The sequence below is a fragment of the Camelus dromedarius genome, chromosome 12 (assembly GCF_036321535.1).
Source record: "Camelus dromedarius isolate mCamDro1 chromosome 12, mCamDro1.pat, whole genome shotgun sequence".
Taxonomy (NCBI): domain Eukaryota; kingdom Metazoa; phylum Chordata; class Mammalia; order Artiodactyla; family Camelidae; genus Camelus; species Camelus dromedarius.
Window position 1 is genome coordinate 12,390,526 of NC_087447.1, and position 17,969 is coordinate 12,408,494.

A 17,969-nucleotide genomic window follows, 5' to 3' on the forward strand; every position below is an offset into this window, starting at 1 on the left:
CTTCCTTCCACCCTCCTCCCTCCCTATCCTTCTTTCCTCCCTTTCCCCCTCCTCCCTTCCTATCCTTCCTTCCTTCCTTCTCTCCTTCCTGCGGTGACAATGCTTAAAATCTACTCTCTAAGCAAATTTCAAGTATATAGCACTGCGTTTTAACTACAGTCACCATGCTGTACATTAGTCTCCAGTTTTCCCCTCCAGGGTCTCAGGAAATCCTCTGTACTTTCCATGAATCTCCAGCTATTGTCCCTGGTCCTGATCTTTGAAGACACATGGATCTGCCCTGGATACAAGATCTCTTTCTTTCTAAAGGTAGAGTTTTGCTGGGCAGATTCTGGTCATGCTGCATTGACTTCAGGTTAATTTTAACTCATCTCTTAGAATTTATGTAGGATAATGTACTTGAAAAAAATATATTCTTTTCTTGCCCAATTCTCCCTGTGTTGTTACTTACAGTACATTCTCTGGCCAGTTCATTAGATTGGCTGCCATTACTTTAATATGAAACTTCCTCTTTCATCTAGCTAGCATGGCAGCTTTAGATTTATGTGAGGATTTCCATCACTTACCCACAATCCATGTGCTAAAGTTTTTTCTGTTAACAGTTTGTCTTCCTGATTCAAAGCACTCTTGGACTCTTGAACTTCTCGCTTCATTTCTAAGTTTAAAGTTTTCTGTCTGGTCTAAAATGATTGGTATACCTTTCATAAATGAATGACCACTGCCATTTTAGATCCACTTACATTCTAGGTTTTCTATCTCTCCAATAGAGAAGTTTCTTTATTTCTAGAAGTTTCCTTAACTTCCTCAAGAAAAGGAAGGATTCAAAATAAAGAGGGTAACTAATGAAAAAACAAGTCACAATGTCACATAAAAAGTAAGTGTTTTCAAGTGCTGTAAGTAGGAAGTACAATGGCCTGAGCCATAAGGTGCTTTTCAAAGCACTATGTTTATTTTGCATTCTGGTTTACACAACAATTGGAACAGAACATATGAAGAGCCTCTTCATAGATAATTTAGGAAACTTGTTTAGATGGATAGGGAACAGTGAACTTCAATTTTAATATTGATTATATGCAAAATACAGTCTTTAAGAACATATCTACAATATATTTGTAATAACTCTATACTTTGTAAAGTCTACACATATTCCTTAATATTTTAAATAAGCTTAAAACAGTTCTTCATGGGTAGTATGTGATGTTTCTCAAAATATATAACTGAAAAATTAGTCCCATGAGATGTCACTATATTTATTACATTCTAAGAAATTATCCACTGAAGGAGGTAGCATTGGTTTAAGAGGTGAACAGGTTCCCTATTTCAGAAACATTAAATATGGTCAAACATCTCTACTGCATACTTTGGTGTGCTGAATTCTAACCCTTGGGATCCAATCTAGAAGAATTTCTTCCCCATCACTTTTAGAGCTTCTTTTACCTCCTTATTTCTCAGACTATAGATCAGGGGGTTCAACATGGGAATCACAATGCTGTAAAATACAGAGGCTACTTTCATGTTCGCCTGGGAATTTTTAGAATGAGGCTGTAAGTACATGTAAGAGAGGGTCCCATAGAAAATGGTGACTGCTGTCATGTGGGAGGAACACGTGGAGAAGGCATTTTCCCTCCCTGCAGTAGAAGACATCTTGAGGATGGCAGCCAGGATACATGTGTAGGAACAGATGACGACTGACACGGTGAACATCAAGTTAAATCCCACAAAGACTACAAGTAGCATGATGTTGATGTCAATGTTGGAGCATGAGAGGGCAAGGATTGGAGGAACATCGCAGAAGAAGTGATTGATGGTGTTGCCCTTGCAGAAGAACACTGAAAATGTAAACCCTGTGTGCACAGAAGCATTTATTGTGCCCATGACATATGAACCAGCTACCAATTGGATGCAGACTCTTCGGGACATGACCATGGGATAGCGAAGTGGGTTACAGATGGCCACGTAACGGTCCACTGCCATAGCTGCCAGGAGGTAACAGTCACTCGTTGCAAATGTTGCATAAACCAATAATTGCATGACACAGCCCTTGAATGATATTGATTTGTTTTCAGCTATGAAGTTTTGCATTATCTTGGGAGTGATAGCAGAACTGTAACAGATATCAACAAAAGCCAAATGTCGTAGGAAAAAGTACATGGGTGTCTGAAGTCTGGAATCTGTCTTGACGAGTAGGATCATTCCACTATTACCCACCATGGTGGTCACATAGATGACCAAAAATACAGTGAAGAGGACATACTGAAACTTGTGTTGGGCACCAAATCCCTGAAGAAAGAATTCAGTCACTTCGGTGCTATTTCCTTGTGTCATGACTATCAAAAGTCTAGAAAGGACCAAGAGGAGGACCAAGAAAGGAAAGGAAATCTTTGTGAGCTATTGAGTAGAAGGGCTCTTATTTTACGTCACTTTTTAAAAATTAGATTTTCATGGTGAGCACTCACAACAGCGTTTATTTCTTTCCAATTTTTTTTCTATTTTCTTGATAAGAACCCACCATAGAAACAGTGATGTGTGAGCCATGGATACATTTTCAAAATAAAGAAGTTTTCACAGAAGTAGTAGGCTCATGTCTAATATCTGCGATTCTAATATAGAACAACATATATTTCCACTATATTAAACAGGTATTTATAGTTTCATAGAGTAATATTCAAACATAATCATGTCCTTTTTTAGTAACCTATAGTTTTTCTCAGCCATTTATCATTTTAATCCTAGTTCAAGGTGCTGAAATTAGTAGCTTTTCAATTAGAGAAATTTTTGAGATTTATTTTATGTCTGAAGGCTTCAGAAAGTTTGTACTGCTGTTTACCATGCACCTCCCTTTAGATGATGTTCTTTGCAAACCAAGGAGTCCTCTCATTGTATATATATATATATACATATATATATATATATATCAGGGTAAAGGAAACTCATTTAATAAACTCACTTTGAGTTTATTAAATGAGTTTCCTTTACCCTGATGTCAGTAACTGTAAGCCGAGCTGTGTATCTGCATATATAAGATGCTAAAAATGTGTCTTTAGTGGTAGAAATGCAGCAAACTAAGCCTGTTGTTGATATGGGCTTCTCTGGTTCTTTAAAATATTTTGGAGTAAGCACAGGTGGATAACTTTGTTGTCAGAGAACAAGAAGCCATTCTCTTTAGTTCAACATTTAGTGAGGGCTGAGGAGAAACAAGTTGGTGCAAGTCCCTTCCTCAGGTTAATCTGCTGTAAAATAGCTGAAATGCAGCCCTTTCAAGGAGGCGTCCATCCTTTGGGTGTAAGCACTTATAGGATGAAGCTAGAATAGATCAGGGGTCCACTTAATGGAGAATCTTGATAGGGTAATTATTACTACATTTACCATATCAACTTGAGTTTGATCAGCCTCTTCTCAAGAGCTAATGAAACTAGTAGAAGCCCCACAACCCATATATGGCACACAATGTGTACGTTAAAGGTGGGCTGTCTCAGTGTGAAGTTCTTTCTTCCATTGAATTTCTCTCTCTCTCTCTTTTTTTTTTTTTTTGGAAGGGAAAGTAATTTGGTTTACCTATTTATTTTTAGAGGCAGCACTGGGGATTGAACCCAGGACCCTGTGCAAGCTAAGCATGCACTCTACCACTGAGCTATACCCTCACTTTCTTTGTTCCATTTAAGGTGAAGGTATTTGCTAATCAAATGAATGATATGTAGAAAATGGCCAACTACTGAGCAGTTTGAATGTGCTTAACATAGGCTGAGTCTCAGTCTTTCTGAGGCTCCATTTATATTCAGCATTGGGCAGTGGAAAGGAAACCAGCAGACCTGGGGTGAATTCTTGTCCTACCAGTTAATAGAGACAAAGGGTGTAACCTCTTTCAGCCTCAGTTCCTTCCTCTGTAACATTGAGATCCCAGAACTGCTTAGAATTTAATGATATTCATCAAAACACCGTTTATAATCAAAAGTTTGGAAATAGGGTTAAATAGATACAGCACATTCTTATTATGGATCAATACACAGTCCCAAAATGTGAGATAAATATATACTTTTACCAAAAAAGTGCCTATGTATTATTATCAAATGATAAAAGTTGTAGAATAATAGGTACAGCGTGGACCCTTCTAAAAACCAAATTTTCTCTCACTCCCATTCTCTCTTTTGATTTCATTTTTTATTTATTTATGAATGAAGGTCAGGAAAAAAACACACCAAACTCTTAAGTAAGAACTCTTACTTAAGTAACCAAACTCTTTTTTTAAAAATTGAAGTATAGTCTATTTACAATATTCTATTAGTTTCTGAGGTACAGCATAATGATTCATATATATATATATATACATGAATTCATATATATACACACACACACATACATACATGTACTTTTTCATATTCTTTTTCATTATAGGCTATTACAAAGTACTGAATATAGTTCCCAGTGTTATACAGTAGGACCTTGTTTATCTGTTTTATACATAGTAGTTAGTATCTACAAATCCCAGACTCCCAATTTATCCCTCTTCCCCTTCCCTTTTGGTAACCATAAGATTGTTTTCTATGTCTGTTGAGCCTGTTTCTGCTTCGTAAATAAGTTAATTGTGCTATTCCTTTAGCTTCCACACATAAGTGATATCATACGATATTTGTCTTTCTATGTCTGACTCACTTCACTTCATATGATAATCTCTAGGTCCATCCATGTTGCTGCAAATTACACTATATTACTCTTTTTATGGCTAGTAATACTCCATTGTGTATGTGCGTGTGTGTGTGTGTGTGTGTGTATCTCACAACTTATCCAATCATCTGTTGATGGACATTTAGGTTGCCTCCATGTCTTGGCTATTGTAAATAGTGCTGCTATGAACATTGGTGTGCAAGTACCTTTTCAAATTAGAATTTTCTCCAGATATATATGCCCAGGAGTGGGATTGCTGGATCAGATAGTAAGTGCATTTTTACTTTTTTGAGGAATCTCAACAGTTTTCCATAGTGGCTGTACCATATTACAATCCTAACAGCATTGTAGGAGGGTTCCTTTCTCTCCACAGCCTCTCCAGTATTTATCATTTGTGGATATTTTAATGATGGCCATTGTGACCAGTGTGAGGTGATACCTCATTGTAGTTTTGATTTGCATTTCTCTGATAATTAGTGCTATTGAGCATCTTTTTATGTGTCTATTGGCCATCTCAATGTCTTCTTTGGAGAAATGTCTGTTTAGGCCCTCTGCCCATTTTTTGATTGTGTTGTTTGTTTTCTTGTTATTGAGCTGTATGAGCTGTTTGTATATCCTGGAAGTTAAGCCCTTGTCAGTTGCATCATTTGCAAACAATTTTTTTCCATTCTGTAGGTGGTCTTTTTGTTTTCTTTTATTTCTATTGCCGGGGTAGACTGCCCTAGGAGATCATTGCTAAAATTTATGTCAGAGAATGTTTTGCCTATGTTTTCTTCTAGGAGGTTTACAGTATCTTGCATTATGCTTAAGTCTTTGAGCCATTTTGAGTATATTTTTGCGTATGGTGTGAGGGAGTGTTCTAACTATTGATTTACAGGTGGCCGTCCAGCTTTTCCAACACCACTTGCTGAAGAGACTGTCTTTTTTCCATTGTTTATTTTGCCCCCTTCATCAAAGATATATTGACTGTAGGTGTGTGGGTTTATTTCTGGGCTCTCCATTCTGTTCCATTGATCCATATGTCTGTTTTTTGTGCTAATACCATGGTGTTCTGATTACTGTAGTTTTGTAGTATTGTCTGAAGTTTGGGAGAGTTATTCCTCCAGCTTCATTCTTTTTCTTCAGTATTGCTTTGGCAATTTTGAGTCTTTTGGGACTCCACATAAATTTTAGCATTATTTATTCTATTTCTGTGAAAAATGTCCTGGGTAGTTTGATAGGGTCACAGTAATTCTGTAGATTGCTTTGGGTAGTATGGCCATGTTAACAATACTTATTTTTCCAACACAAGAGCATGGGATACCTTTCCATTTCTTTAAATCATCTTTAATTTCCTTTATGACTGTTTTATAGTTCTCAGCGTGTAAGTCTTTCACCTCATTGGTCAAGTTTATTCCAAAGTATTTAACTTTTTTGATGTGGCTTTAAAAGGGATTTTTTTTTTTTTTACTTTCCTTTTCTGATATTTCATTGTTAGTGCAAAGAAATGCAACAGTTTCTGTATGTTAATCTTCTATCCTGCTACTTTGTTGAATTTGCTCGTCAGCTCTACTGGTTTTTGTGTGGAGTCTTTAGGGATTAAGTACTCAAATTCTTAAATTATTCATAGGTGTGGGATTGGATGAGAGAAAACTTCAATTTTTAAATTTATAAACTTCTGCACTTTTGCTTTCTTTTAAAAGTGGTAATTGATAATGTTTCTTGTTTTAAAAATAAAGATGACCATTTACATTTTATGGATTCATTGATTTGCTAAGTCTTAAGTGTATCATATATTTTGTTTTCTTTTTTGTTTCAGGTTTAATTTGTTTGCATTTGTGTGGGTCACTTGATCATTTTTAAGAATTTCATTTTGATTTATCTATAGTGGTTTTACTGCAAATCTATATAGTTTTTTTATAAAATAGTTGCCACTCAAAGTTTACATTATATGTACATAGCTGGTGTTACATTTAACAGTTTGAGTGAAATGTGGAATACACTGTGAATCATATTCATCAAGGTTAAAGTTTTTGCCTTATTGTCAAACATAATTTAGAAACTTGAAGAGAAAGAAGGTCTGCTGTTTTTACTCATATTTTTATTCTTTCTTTGCTCTCTCTTCTTTCTTTATGTTCCAAGATTCACTTTTTAAATACCAATTAAAAGGAAGAATTTGACCAGGTGGAAAGAACAAAGCAGGTTTCTGTACACAGCAATTAAATGCTTTTGAATTGCTGTGTACCGGAAAGCTACTTCAAATGTAGTGATACATATATGTTTCGAGGAAGAGAAAAATATATACTTGTGCAAACATTAATCAAAAATGAAAGAGTGGCTACATTAATATCAGAGAAAGTAGACTTCACAGCATAGAAAACTACCAAGGACAAGTGAGAGACAACATGTAATGATAAAAGGGTTAACCTACCGAGAAGAAATAGGAATCTTAGGGTGTGGGCACCAAAGACTAGAACTGCTATTTAAATATGATGCAAAAACTGACAAAACTGAAGGGAGAAATACATAATTATAATCAGATACTTCAATACTCCTCTCTCAACACTTGATAGAGAAACTAGACTGAAAATTACAAGGATATAGAAAACCCAACATCATCATCAACCAACAGGATCTAATAGACATTTATTGAACACTCCACCTAAAAGAGAATATACACTTTTTTTCCCAGTGCTAGAAGTATATATACCAAAGTAGATCATATCCTAAGCCATAAAAAATCCTTCATAAATTTAGAAGAATTGAAATCATAGTGTACCTTCCCTGATCATGATGATATCAAATATGGGAGCTCCATGTACTAGCTTTGCAACTTCTCATGAATGTATATTTATTTCAAAATAAGAAGCTAAAAAATGAAGGAGAGGAAAATGTAAAATCTGCTTTGCAATGTTGTAAGGTGCAAGTGAGCAAACTTAGGTAAACTTGCCTGCAGAAGGCTAGATATTGTATTACGTGCTCAAAGAATGGCCATAGTAACACATGCAAATGTTTATTTAAGGGCATACAATATTGATTGACTGATCAATTAATTCACTCAACTATTTGCTCGATTATGTCCTTTGCTAGGCAATGCTCAGCCCAACTGAGTGACCTCACTGCATTTCCATTACATCACCAGTGATGAAGTGATTGCTCCTGGTCTTGGGGCAAGGCATGGTGGAACACTGACCCTCACCCTTTCACTCTGCTGCTCCCTGCACACACTGCAGTGATACACGTCTCATGTTGAAAAATAGGATTTACTTTGTTTTACTTACACCAAAGCTGTCTCCAGATTCTCTTTCTGCAAATGATGGAGGCTGATTGCTCACCAAGTCTCTCTGCATGGTTCCTTCCAGTTGGGAGTTTATAGCTGGGACCTAAGGGCTCAATATTGGATCCCTTGAGAACCCGAGCTTCCAGGGCCTGCAATGGAATCGGAAAAAACAACATTCATTAGTTATTCTCTGCTGTATAAGAGTTCAGACTGCCAGAGGGGACAAAATATATTTTTGTGTTATTGCCTTTAGGGACTTCCTGGTTTCGTTGTTAAGAGTTGCCCTACTATTGACAAATTACCTTCCTTCTCTCCCTTCCTTTCTCCCTCTGTGTTTTCCTTTCTCCTTGTCTTCCTTCTTTCTTACCTCTCCCCTTCCTTCCTTCCTCCCTTTCTCCCTTCCTCTTTTCTGGCTTCTTGCCTTCCTTTTTGTGGGGAGGTGTATAGCCAATCATCCACATGGTTAAAAATCCAGATGTACCAAAGTGCACAGAGTGAAAAACAAGCTGCCTATCCCTTGATTCTCAATCTCTAGTTTCCCTCCCTGGATATCGTCATTGTTACAATTTCTGTATTCTTCTATATTAGCCTTGCATTGCTTTTGAAAACATACTAACATTATATTCTTTCTTCCTCATCAATAAAAATGACAGTGTATCACCCACATAGTTCTGCAACTTGCATTTCACTTAATATTCTTAGGTGATCTACATGGAAAAAGAAATCTCACTCTTTATTGGCTGTATAGTATTTTATTGAACAGCTGCATTGCTTAATATGTTTAATTAAACTCTCTTCTCTATTGGTACATATTTAGATGGCTTCCAATTTTTACTAAAAAAAGTTATAATAAATATATTAACGAGCATAAGTGTGGGATTAAAGGATATTTAGAAGGATAAACTCCAGGTCAAAGAGTGTAAAACACTGTACGTTTTGATAGATATTGCCCAACTGTCCTTCAGAAGTAGGCTCTGTCAATTTAAATCATTTCTAGCAAGTCTAGAGTGACTATTTCTGCAAATATTCTCTAATACAATGCTGATAACAGTCTCATACATAAAAACAGTATATTTTAGTCTTATTTGCTGTTTTCTCCTGTAAACCAGATTGAATATCTTTTTCCATGTCTGAGAACCATTAGTATTTCATTTTCTGTGAATTATGTTTATATATGTTGCCCTCTTAAAAATATTTTGCTTTTATACTGATGTTTTGAGTCAAGAACCCTTACTTCCTTATAAAATTTGCAAACATGTATTTCTTAATATTAATCATTTTACATTGCTAATTTTATATTTTACATGCAAAAAACTTTGATTTTTATGCAGCAAAGTTATTTTCAATTTTTTTGTTATATTTATTAAGGCCTTATTCACTTTAAAGTTTTTAAAATACACTTTAAAACTGCCCTTAAGGTTAAGTATTGATTGATTGATTGACTAATTGATTTACAATCTAAAGTTATATTATTTTACTCATTAACCTTAAATATGTAACATGTGTATTTCTAACCAAGTCTGAACTATTCATATCTTTAGCCCTGAAAAAGATATAATTTCTAATAGGTATTTTTACCTACATCTGAAAAGCTCAATCTTAAATTCCAAGGTATTTTGACTAGAATTTTCATTATAATTACATTGAATATATATAAAGTTACTGTTATTATCTTAACACAATCATATAATTTGTGTTAGCCAAAATGTCCTATTGATGGTTTTAATTAATTATAAGTGACATATAACTTTATATTAGTTTCAGGTGTACAGCACAATGATTTGTTTACAAGGCAAAATGATCACCATAATAAATCTAGTTAACATCATTACCATACATAGTTACAGATTTTTTTTCTTGTGATGAGTAAAGATTTACTCTTGTAACAACTTTTGACTATGCAATACAGTATTAACTATAGTCGTGGTGCTATAAATTATATTCCCATTATTTATTTATTTTATAACTGTAAGTTTGTACTTTTTGTCCCCCTTCACCCATTTCATTCACCCTCCACCCCCTGCCTCTGGCAACCACCAATCTGTTCTGTTCTCTGTACCTAAGAGCTTGGTGTTTTTTTGGTTGTTTTTTGTTTTGTTTTTGTTTCAGATCCACATATAAGTGAGAACATACTATATTTGTCTTTTCTGTCTGGCTTATATATTCAGCATCATACCCTTCTGAAGGTCCATCCATATGCCTCCATGCTTTCTGAAGAGAAATTAGCTAGTAATCTTACTGAGAATCCTTTTATATGATCAATCAGTTCTCACTGCTTTCAAGATTCTATCTTTGAATTTTGACAGAATGACTATCATCTGGGTATGTATCTCTTTTCTCTTATTCTACTTGGAGTCCATTGAGCTTCTTGGCTGTGTAGATGAATATTTTCCATATTTGGGAAGTTTTCAGCCAATAAATCTTAAAGTAGATTTTATGTCTCTTTCTTACCTCTCCTTCTGGGACTTCCGTTACCGTATATTGGTATTCTCGATGGTGTTCTACAGATGTTTCAGAATCTGCTTATTTTTCTTCATTCTTTTTCATTTCCATTTTCAGACTGGATAATCTCAATTAACCTAGCTTCAGGTAAACTGATTATTTCCTCTGCCTGTTCAGATCTGCTGGTGAGCCACTCCAGTAAATTTTTCACTTCAATAATTTTACTTGTTAACTCCAGAATAGTTATTTAAAAATTTTATATATTTTAATGATATTCTTTTTCATGAAACATTATTCTCATATTTCTCTTTAGTTCTTTATAAGTGTTTTTTTTTAGTTCTTTGAACATATTTAAAATAGCTGATTTAAAATCTTTGTCTAGTAAATCTAAAATATGAGGTTTCTCTGGGACAGTTTCCATTCATTGGCCATTTTGCCATGTGAGAGTCTTATTTTCTTCATTCTTCTCTTTTCTCACTATTTGTATTGAAAAATAAGTATTTTATAATGATAAACAATGTAGAAATTCTGGAAATCAGATTATCTTTCTCCCCAGCATTTATTTTTGTTGCTTATTTTTCTTGTTAATGTTTGTGTTTAGTGACTTGTCTGAATGAATCCCGTAAAGATTGTATTCCTTTTCATGTGTGGTCATTGAAGTGTCTGCTTAATTACTTTGTGGTCAGCTAGTGATTGGAAGGAGATTTATTTAAATGCCTGAAACCCATAAATCTCCCAGTCTTTGCCAATGAGCTCTGAGTATATGTTGGGTTATGCATTTAATCCTCAGTAAAGGTAGTTTATAATGCCACATTTGCCTTCACTTGCTGCTTGAGTGTCAGCCTCAGGGTTAGCCAGACTGAGTGTTTAAGATCTTCTTAGGTCTTTTCATGAACATGAACATAGCCCGGCGCAAGCTCACAGTACTACAGATGGTCATAGTCTTGTAGTTCTTAGGAATATATTGGAAGTTTTCAATATCCTTGTGAAAGTTTCATTCTCCAGCTTTTATTTTTAAGCTTCTGGTTTGCCTATTGTTTGGCTCAACACTTATCTATATCTTTAGGCAGCTGCAATGTTACAGCATGACCTCATATATATATATATTTAAACAAGTTTGCTTGGGAAAAAATCTCTTTGCATTACATGAGAGTTTTGAGTTAGGTCAAATAATGACAGGGGGGTCTTCCAGGGAGCCACCATATGGGTGCAATATTTTTGATCCATGGTTGGTTGAATCGACTAATTCAGAAACTGCAGAAGTGGTAGGAAGAACATAGAGTTATTTTCAAGACCATTGTTTTTGAAAAGACAGTAATTTCGTAATGGAATTGGTTAGTACTTTTTTTGACAATCAGCTTATCATATGTTTGTTGAGCTTTTTTTTAAAACTCTGTTCCATTGTTCAATGTGTCTTTCTTATGTTACTATAATGCTGGTCTATATACCACATCTTTAAGCTAGACCTGAAAAGAGGCCGCATAGGCCCTCCAGCTGTGGTCTTCATTTAAACAATGTTTGACCGTTCTAGGCTTTTTGTTCCTCCAAAAGGGCTTGGTGCTTTTTTTGGGGAGAAGGCTGCCCTTTCATTACTTATTCTTTCCATGTTAACTGTTCTTTGATCTCTTCTGTAATAACTTTTTGCCATCAGTATTCTCTTAGTAAAAAGACATCCTTTCCATCAGGTTCTCTAATACATTTAGATATTGCTCAGCTAAGTATTCTTCTCTTATTTTTAAAGGTTTTCTTTGTTTCTTAGTATTATTTTTTGATAAATTAGCATATCATTTATCCATTTTATTGTTACTTTTAACTTCAGAAAATGAATCCTTAGATTTATTATTTCTAACACTTATGTGGTTTTTAATATCAATTAAAATAATTATTACTTTTCTTCTTTCCTTAATCTTATTTTCTTATGCCTTGAAATGTATACTCATTTAATTTATTATTATTTCCTATTTATTAACACAATTACTTACGGAGTTATAAAATTTTATTTGGACACCCCTGTAGTTTATAGAATTTTACGTGATAGTTGATAAAATATTATATTATATGTATTTGTCAATTTTGTTTTTATTTCATCTTCAACCAAAGGGTTGTTTAAATGAGAGTTTCAGTTTAAAGTGGTAGAATTTTAGTTGTTTTTCACCTTGAAGTTTTACTGTTAAATTCTAGTTCTAAGTCATTGGATCACAGAATATTTTCCATGTATTTCTGATTTTTGGAGTTTATTGTATTGCTGCAATTCTTCTATGGGCACATAAAAAGGAAAGAAGGAAGGAAAAAAGGAACGAAGGGATGGAAGGAGGAAGGAAGGAAAGAAAGAAAAAGAAAGAGAGTAGAAGGAACAAATAAGGATGGTTTCCTGGTTTCAAGCTACTATGAAGATGAAAATCAGTTCTGCCAGTAATCAGACAGTGATGTGTCTAACACAGTGCCAGGAGTCACAGAAAGCCGACCAGAAGCTGCGGGTCTAACTGGACCTCCCAAGTCCACAAGGCAACTGTAAAAAGACTAACAACTCCCACTTCTAAGTGACTGCTACCTTCTCACCAGTGACATACTGTTACTACTTTCCTCCTTCTGCTTCTTGAGCAGTGCTTACCGAGATACCCAGTTGTTGTTCTTCTCCTGCTTTTTGATAGTTTCCAAATCTAGAGAGAGTATCCACTTCCCTAATCCATACTCGGAAACATCAGCAAAGCCCATACACTGCAAAAAGCCCTCTCCCCTTCCTCTTACTGATGTATCCACAGCTTCTGGGGAGTGAGTTGCAGAAGCAAAATAAGTCTAAATTTTGACTCCAAGTGAGTTTCATTGGTAGGCTTCACCAATATAGAGTTTCTGTATATGGTATTTACTCTCATTAATTATGTCAAATAACTCTTCTGTCATTTTATTAAAATTATTTTTCTCAGTTTGATCTACCATGAACTGCAAGAGGTAAATTGACATTTACTATTACAGTAACATGTCTCTTTCATCAGTGTATTTCCTGTTTTTTACTTAATGAATATTAAGACAATATTATTTAATTTACAGATTTTTCCAAGAATATGTCTGCACAGTCCAGTTCCTCTATACAAAGCATTTACAGCCAATACGTTTAAGGATGTTTGTAAAAGGAGACACATCAGAAGGGAAAAAGTTAGAGTTGTCTCTGTCTCCAGAGACGGTTTTGGGTAGTGAAGATAAAGACCTTTCCTTCCTTCTCTGAAGAGGATCTGCTTACATTCCAAGTGAAAGTACAGTTTCTCTCTGCAAAGGAAGATCTGGGCAGGTCCCAGGCAACCTGGAGTAGGATCAGAGCTTCCGAATGTTGCGAGTCTCTTCCAGAGTGCAGAAAAGTGCACTCTGCTACATGGGCTGGTACCGTCTGGTTTCTTTTGATATTGTTCGCGTTATGATTGGATCCATTTCACAGCACTTCTGTGCTCATAATTCCACCCACAATTTGGAACTTCTGGAAATGCTGAAAAAGGCAGTAAACTCTCATCTTCTCAATCCTCTCAGTAGCAACATACTGTGGTTTTACCAGATTAATGAGATTGAGAGAACTACAACATGTGATATCTTTTTGTTCAGACGCCTGGCAATAGGATGGGTGTGCGCTTGATTCTGTCTTTTCCCGAGTGGATGGAACACTCATGCCCAAGCCTAAGTATGACTTCTCAAGTTTCACCTGGATTCCTCCATCTCTCCACATCCTTGGAGACTGAGGGAAATAAGATGCCAATTCTGGGTAAATGAGTCTGTTCTGTAGCACCAAACCCTGCATTACGTCTGGCTGGAGATTCAACTTTCATGTAAAATAAAATTTTACCAAAGTAAGTTGCTATGATCCATATTTGCCTAATTCCTGTGTCAATTTCCTAGTTGGTTACAGACCATGTATAGAAAAGAGGGATATTGCTCCATAATGTCTATGTAGCAATTCGCTCTAGTGTTTTTTCCCTCTTTCCGCATATTTGCTCCAAAAACTGGCTCTTTGACTTATTCTTTATAAAATTAAAATAATGTAGCTATAGAGTCACAGTAAGAGTAACAGCATCTGTCAAGGGAAATCAGAAAAGGTTTTTGTCCTGGTGAGCATTCATGTTATACTTGTTATGGGTACTTTACAACAGTTTTTATACACTTCTCTGTATTTTTCTTTTCTTGTTTAAGGGCAGGTATTTGAAGAAAAAGGCTCCTCAAAATGTACAAAAGCAATATCAAAGACCTTTTCATATGCTTTCTCCTTAAGAAACACATGAATTAGAAACTTATTTACTCATTTAAGATGTTTTCATTACATTTCAGATCTACTGATATAATTAAGGAATGCCTTTGTAACCCACAGATACTTGCCATCCCTTCTGCTGTTGGGAAATAAGAGAAAACTGTTGGTTTGCTTGTTGAACTGCACTGACTTAGTAACTGATGTTCAAACTAGAAGCACTTCTTTCCAACCCCTTTCAGGGCTTCTCTCACGTCTTGGTTTCTCAGGCTGTAGATGAGGGGGTTTAACATGGGGATCATAACACCATAAAACACAGAAGCCATTTTTTCTTGCTCTGAGACTCTATGGTACTATGGTGCAGATACATGTAAGAGAGCGTCCCATAGAAAATGGTGACCACTGTCAGATGGGAGGCACACGTGGAGAAGGCTTTTTTCTTCCCTGCAGCAGAAGAGATCTTCAGGATGGCAGCCAGGATAAATATGTAGGAAAAGATGATGACCAGAGAGTGAATGTCAAGTTAAATCCCACAAAGGCTGCTAGTAAAATGGCATTGAAGGAAACATTGGAGCAGGAGAGGGCAAGAATTGGGGGTGCATCACAGAAAAAGTGGTTAATTTTATTGGATTTGCAAAAGTTCAGTGAGAAAGTAAAACTTGTTTACAGAAGCATTTAGGAAACCCATGAAGTATGAGACAACTAAGAGCTGAACGCAGACTCTCTGGGACTTGACTGTTGCATAGTGGAGGGGGTTACAGATGGCCACGTAATGGTCCACCGCCATAGCAGCCAGGATGAAGCAGTCACTTGTTACAAAAGTACCATAGACAAGGAGTTGCACTATACATCCTACGAATGAGATGGAATCTATTTTGCTCATCAAATTCTGCAACATCTTGGGAGTGATAGCAGATGCATAACAGAGATCAACAAAAGCCAAGTTTTGGAGGAAAAAGTACATGGGGGTGTGAAGGGAAGACTCAATCTTGATGAGTAGGAGCGTGCCAATGTTACCCACTAGGGTGAGCACATAGATCACTAGAAATACTATGAAGAGGACATGCCAAGACTTGTGTTGACCAGCAAATCCCAGGAGAATGAATTCAGTCACTTTGGTGCCATTGTTTTGTTCCATGGCTGGCAAAGATGAAATATTAGCTGAAAAGGCACAAAGAAAGAAGAGCAGAGAAAGCTAAGACCATCATGATCATCTACCTAATTCTGGAATTGAAAATGGTATAACATCTAATCTCATAGTGGGGTCAGAGAATATTTTCTGTGACATAATTAACTCAGATTTTAAAGACTGAACCTTGACACCTGACTCAGATATTTTCATTTCCAGTTGAGGGAAGTTGTCATGGTTTGGTATCTATGTTTTTCAGGGTGCAGAGTGATTGGTATTTCATAAATCTATCAATTCAGCAACAAATGAAATATACATAGACATTTAAGTATGCTTTCTTTTATGCTCACTATATTTTAATTAGAAACCCAACTTGCTTAAATACTAAGCATTATATTTGAAATCTTCACATATCCATAGATTTCTAAATGATCTTGCTCACAATTATCTCCATATTTTCATTTTATCCTTTCGCCTTCCTTAGTAACTCTTCTCTGCCACGATGGTCTCATGGAGTTGTAGAATCCTTTATGGAAGTGTTTATCAAGGTATTACGGTAAAGGATAATTTTCTTTGTAAAATTTCCAATCTGTTGAGGCCCTGTATTTTTATAAAATGCAATAAAAAGGTCTCAGCATTGTCAAAATTCTGTGATAGTTTAAATGACTGATCTCACTTTCAGTGGTTATCTCATCATAGAGCAGAAGCAGAATCTAAGCACAGGTGCTGGTCCATGGACCACACACTGAGTAGCGCTGCTCTACGTGTCCATCCAACATAAGCACCTATGAGCTTCCCTAGTGATGGGTAGCAGATTGCCTACAACTTTTTCCCACTACAAAGAACTCAGTGTGAAATTTTTCTAGGGTATATTCCTGGGAGAACATTTTTGAGTCTGGGGGTGTGCACACATTTAACTTGACCACGTTTTTTCCAGATCACTCTTCATAATGCATACACCATCTACATCCCTACAATTTGTGCGTGGGGGTTTCCATGTTGTCACTTTCCAGTGAACACTGGTATTTTCCTAATCTTTTTTCGCCAGGAAAAACAAGTGTAATGTGTTATATACTTTCTATTTGTTTTCTTTCCATTTAATGACAAGTAAATTGGATCACTGTCTAATGTTCTTAGAATTTTGGGATTCTAATTTTTTTTTTGGTAAACTGCCAGTTTATATTTTTTGTAGACGTTTGTATTGACTTGATTTTAGACATTCTTTGTTTATCCAAGATTTGAATTCCTTGTCAGTTTTTGACTTAACAGATTTCCCTCACATTTTATCACCTTTTAATTTTGCCTACACCATCCTTCATAGAACAGTAATCCTTAAATTAAAATAATAACTATCATTTTTTTTGATGTATGTTTTGTTCTTTTGAGAAGTAAATTTCATTCCCTAGTTCATTTCCCCAAGATAGTAAAAAGCAATAGTAAAAGGTTTTTTTTTTTTTTCCATTTTAGGTTACTGGCACATGGTATCTGTGGCATCATGGCATTTATATCATATGTATAATTTAATAAATTTTACTTGCACTTTCTTAATATTTATTTAAAAAAGCAGGCAACAGGAGAGTGATAGTAGTCACTGTGTGTGTCTCTGTGTGTATATGTGCAAAATATTTAAAGATTTTTAAACCATTAACTGACTTGACTTTATTTAAAAATTTACACACACACTCTAGACACAATTATGGTATAGGAACTTTTTACCAAACGTTTTTGGAACAAATAATTCTAATATCAAACAATCTTTTCCTGTAAGTCACAAAAGAAAACACTCCACATTTCATGAACCTAATGTAACCTTGATACCTAATTAAAGTTTGAGAAAAGAATATTAGAACCTTTTCACTTGTAAAAATAGATGCAAACAGTGTTTAATAAATACATATTCAACAATCAAATCCATCCATTCATAAACAAACAATTGCTAGGATCTCAAAGAGGCTCTGAGTGAATGGCTATTTTTTTCTTTTTCGAGGGTTTGAACAAGTTGAGAAATAAAAGATAGTGTATATATATGGAGACCATTATATCACCTTCAGACACCTGGGGGAAGACTTCAATTTTATTAGTCAAGTTGCTTGCTCCCAATGAACACCGTAAGCAGACAGGCTTATCCACCCAGTCTTGGTGGCAGTGACGCGGGCAGCCCTCTTGCACACTGTGGGGAAGCACCTCTGAAATGCAGGGGCCCGTGGGCTTCAGAAGCCTGGCTGCTCCTGAGGGTGAGGGCAGAGCAGGGC

General features: G+C 35.6%; 1 protein-coding gene and 1 pseudogene across 1 annotated transcript; both read right to left on the reverse strand.

Moving 5' to 3' along the window:
• Positions 1 to 1,395: 1,395 nt before the first annotated feature.
• On the reverse strand, positions 1,396 to 2,325 carry LOC116155478 (putative olfactory receptor 5AK3). Its single transcript, XM_064491824.1, has one exon. The coding sequence runs from the start codon at positions 2,323 to 2,325 to the stop codon at positions 1,396 to 1,398; it is 930 nt and encodes a 309-aa protein (XP_064347894.1).
• Positions 2,326 to 14,800: 12,475 nt separating this feature from the next.
• Positions 14,801 to 15,726, reverse strand: LOC105102347 (olfactory receptor 5AK2-like; annotated as a pseudogene).
• Between the last annotated feature and the right edge of the window lie 2,243 nt (positions 15,727 to 17,969).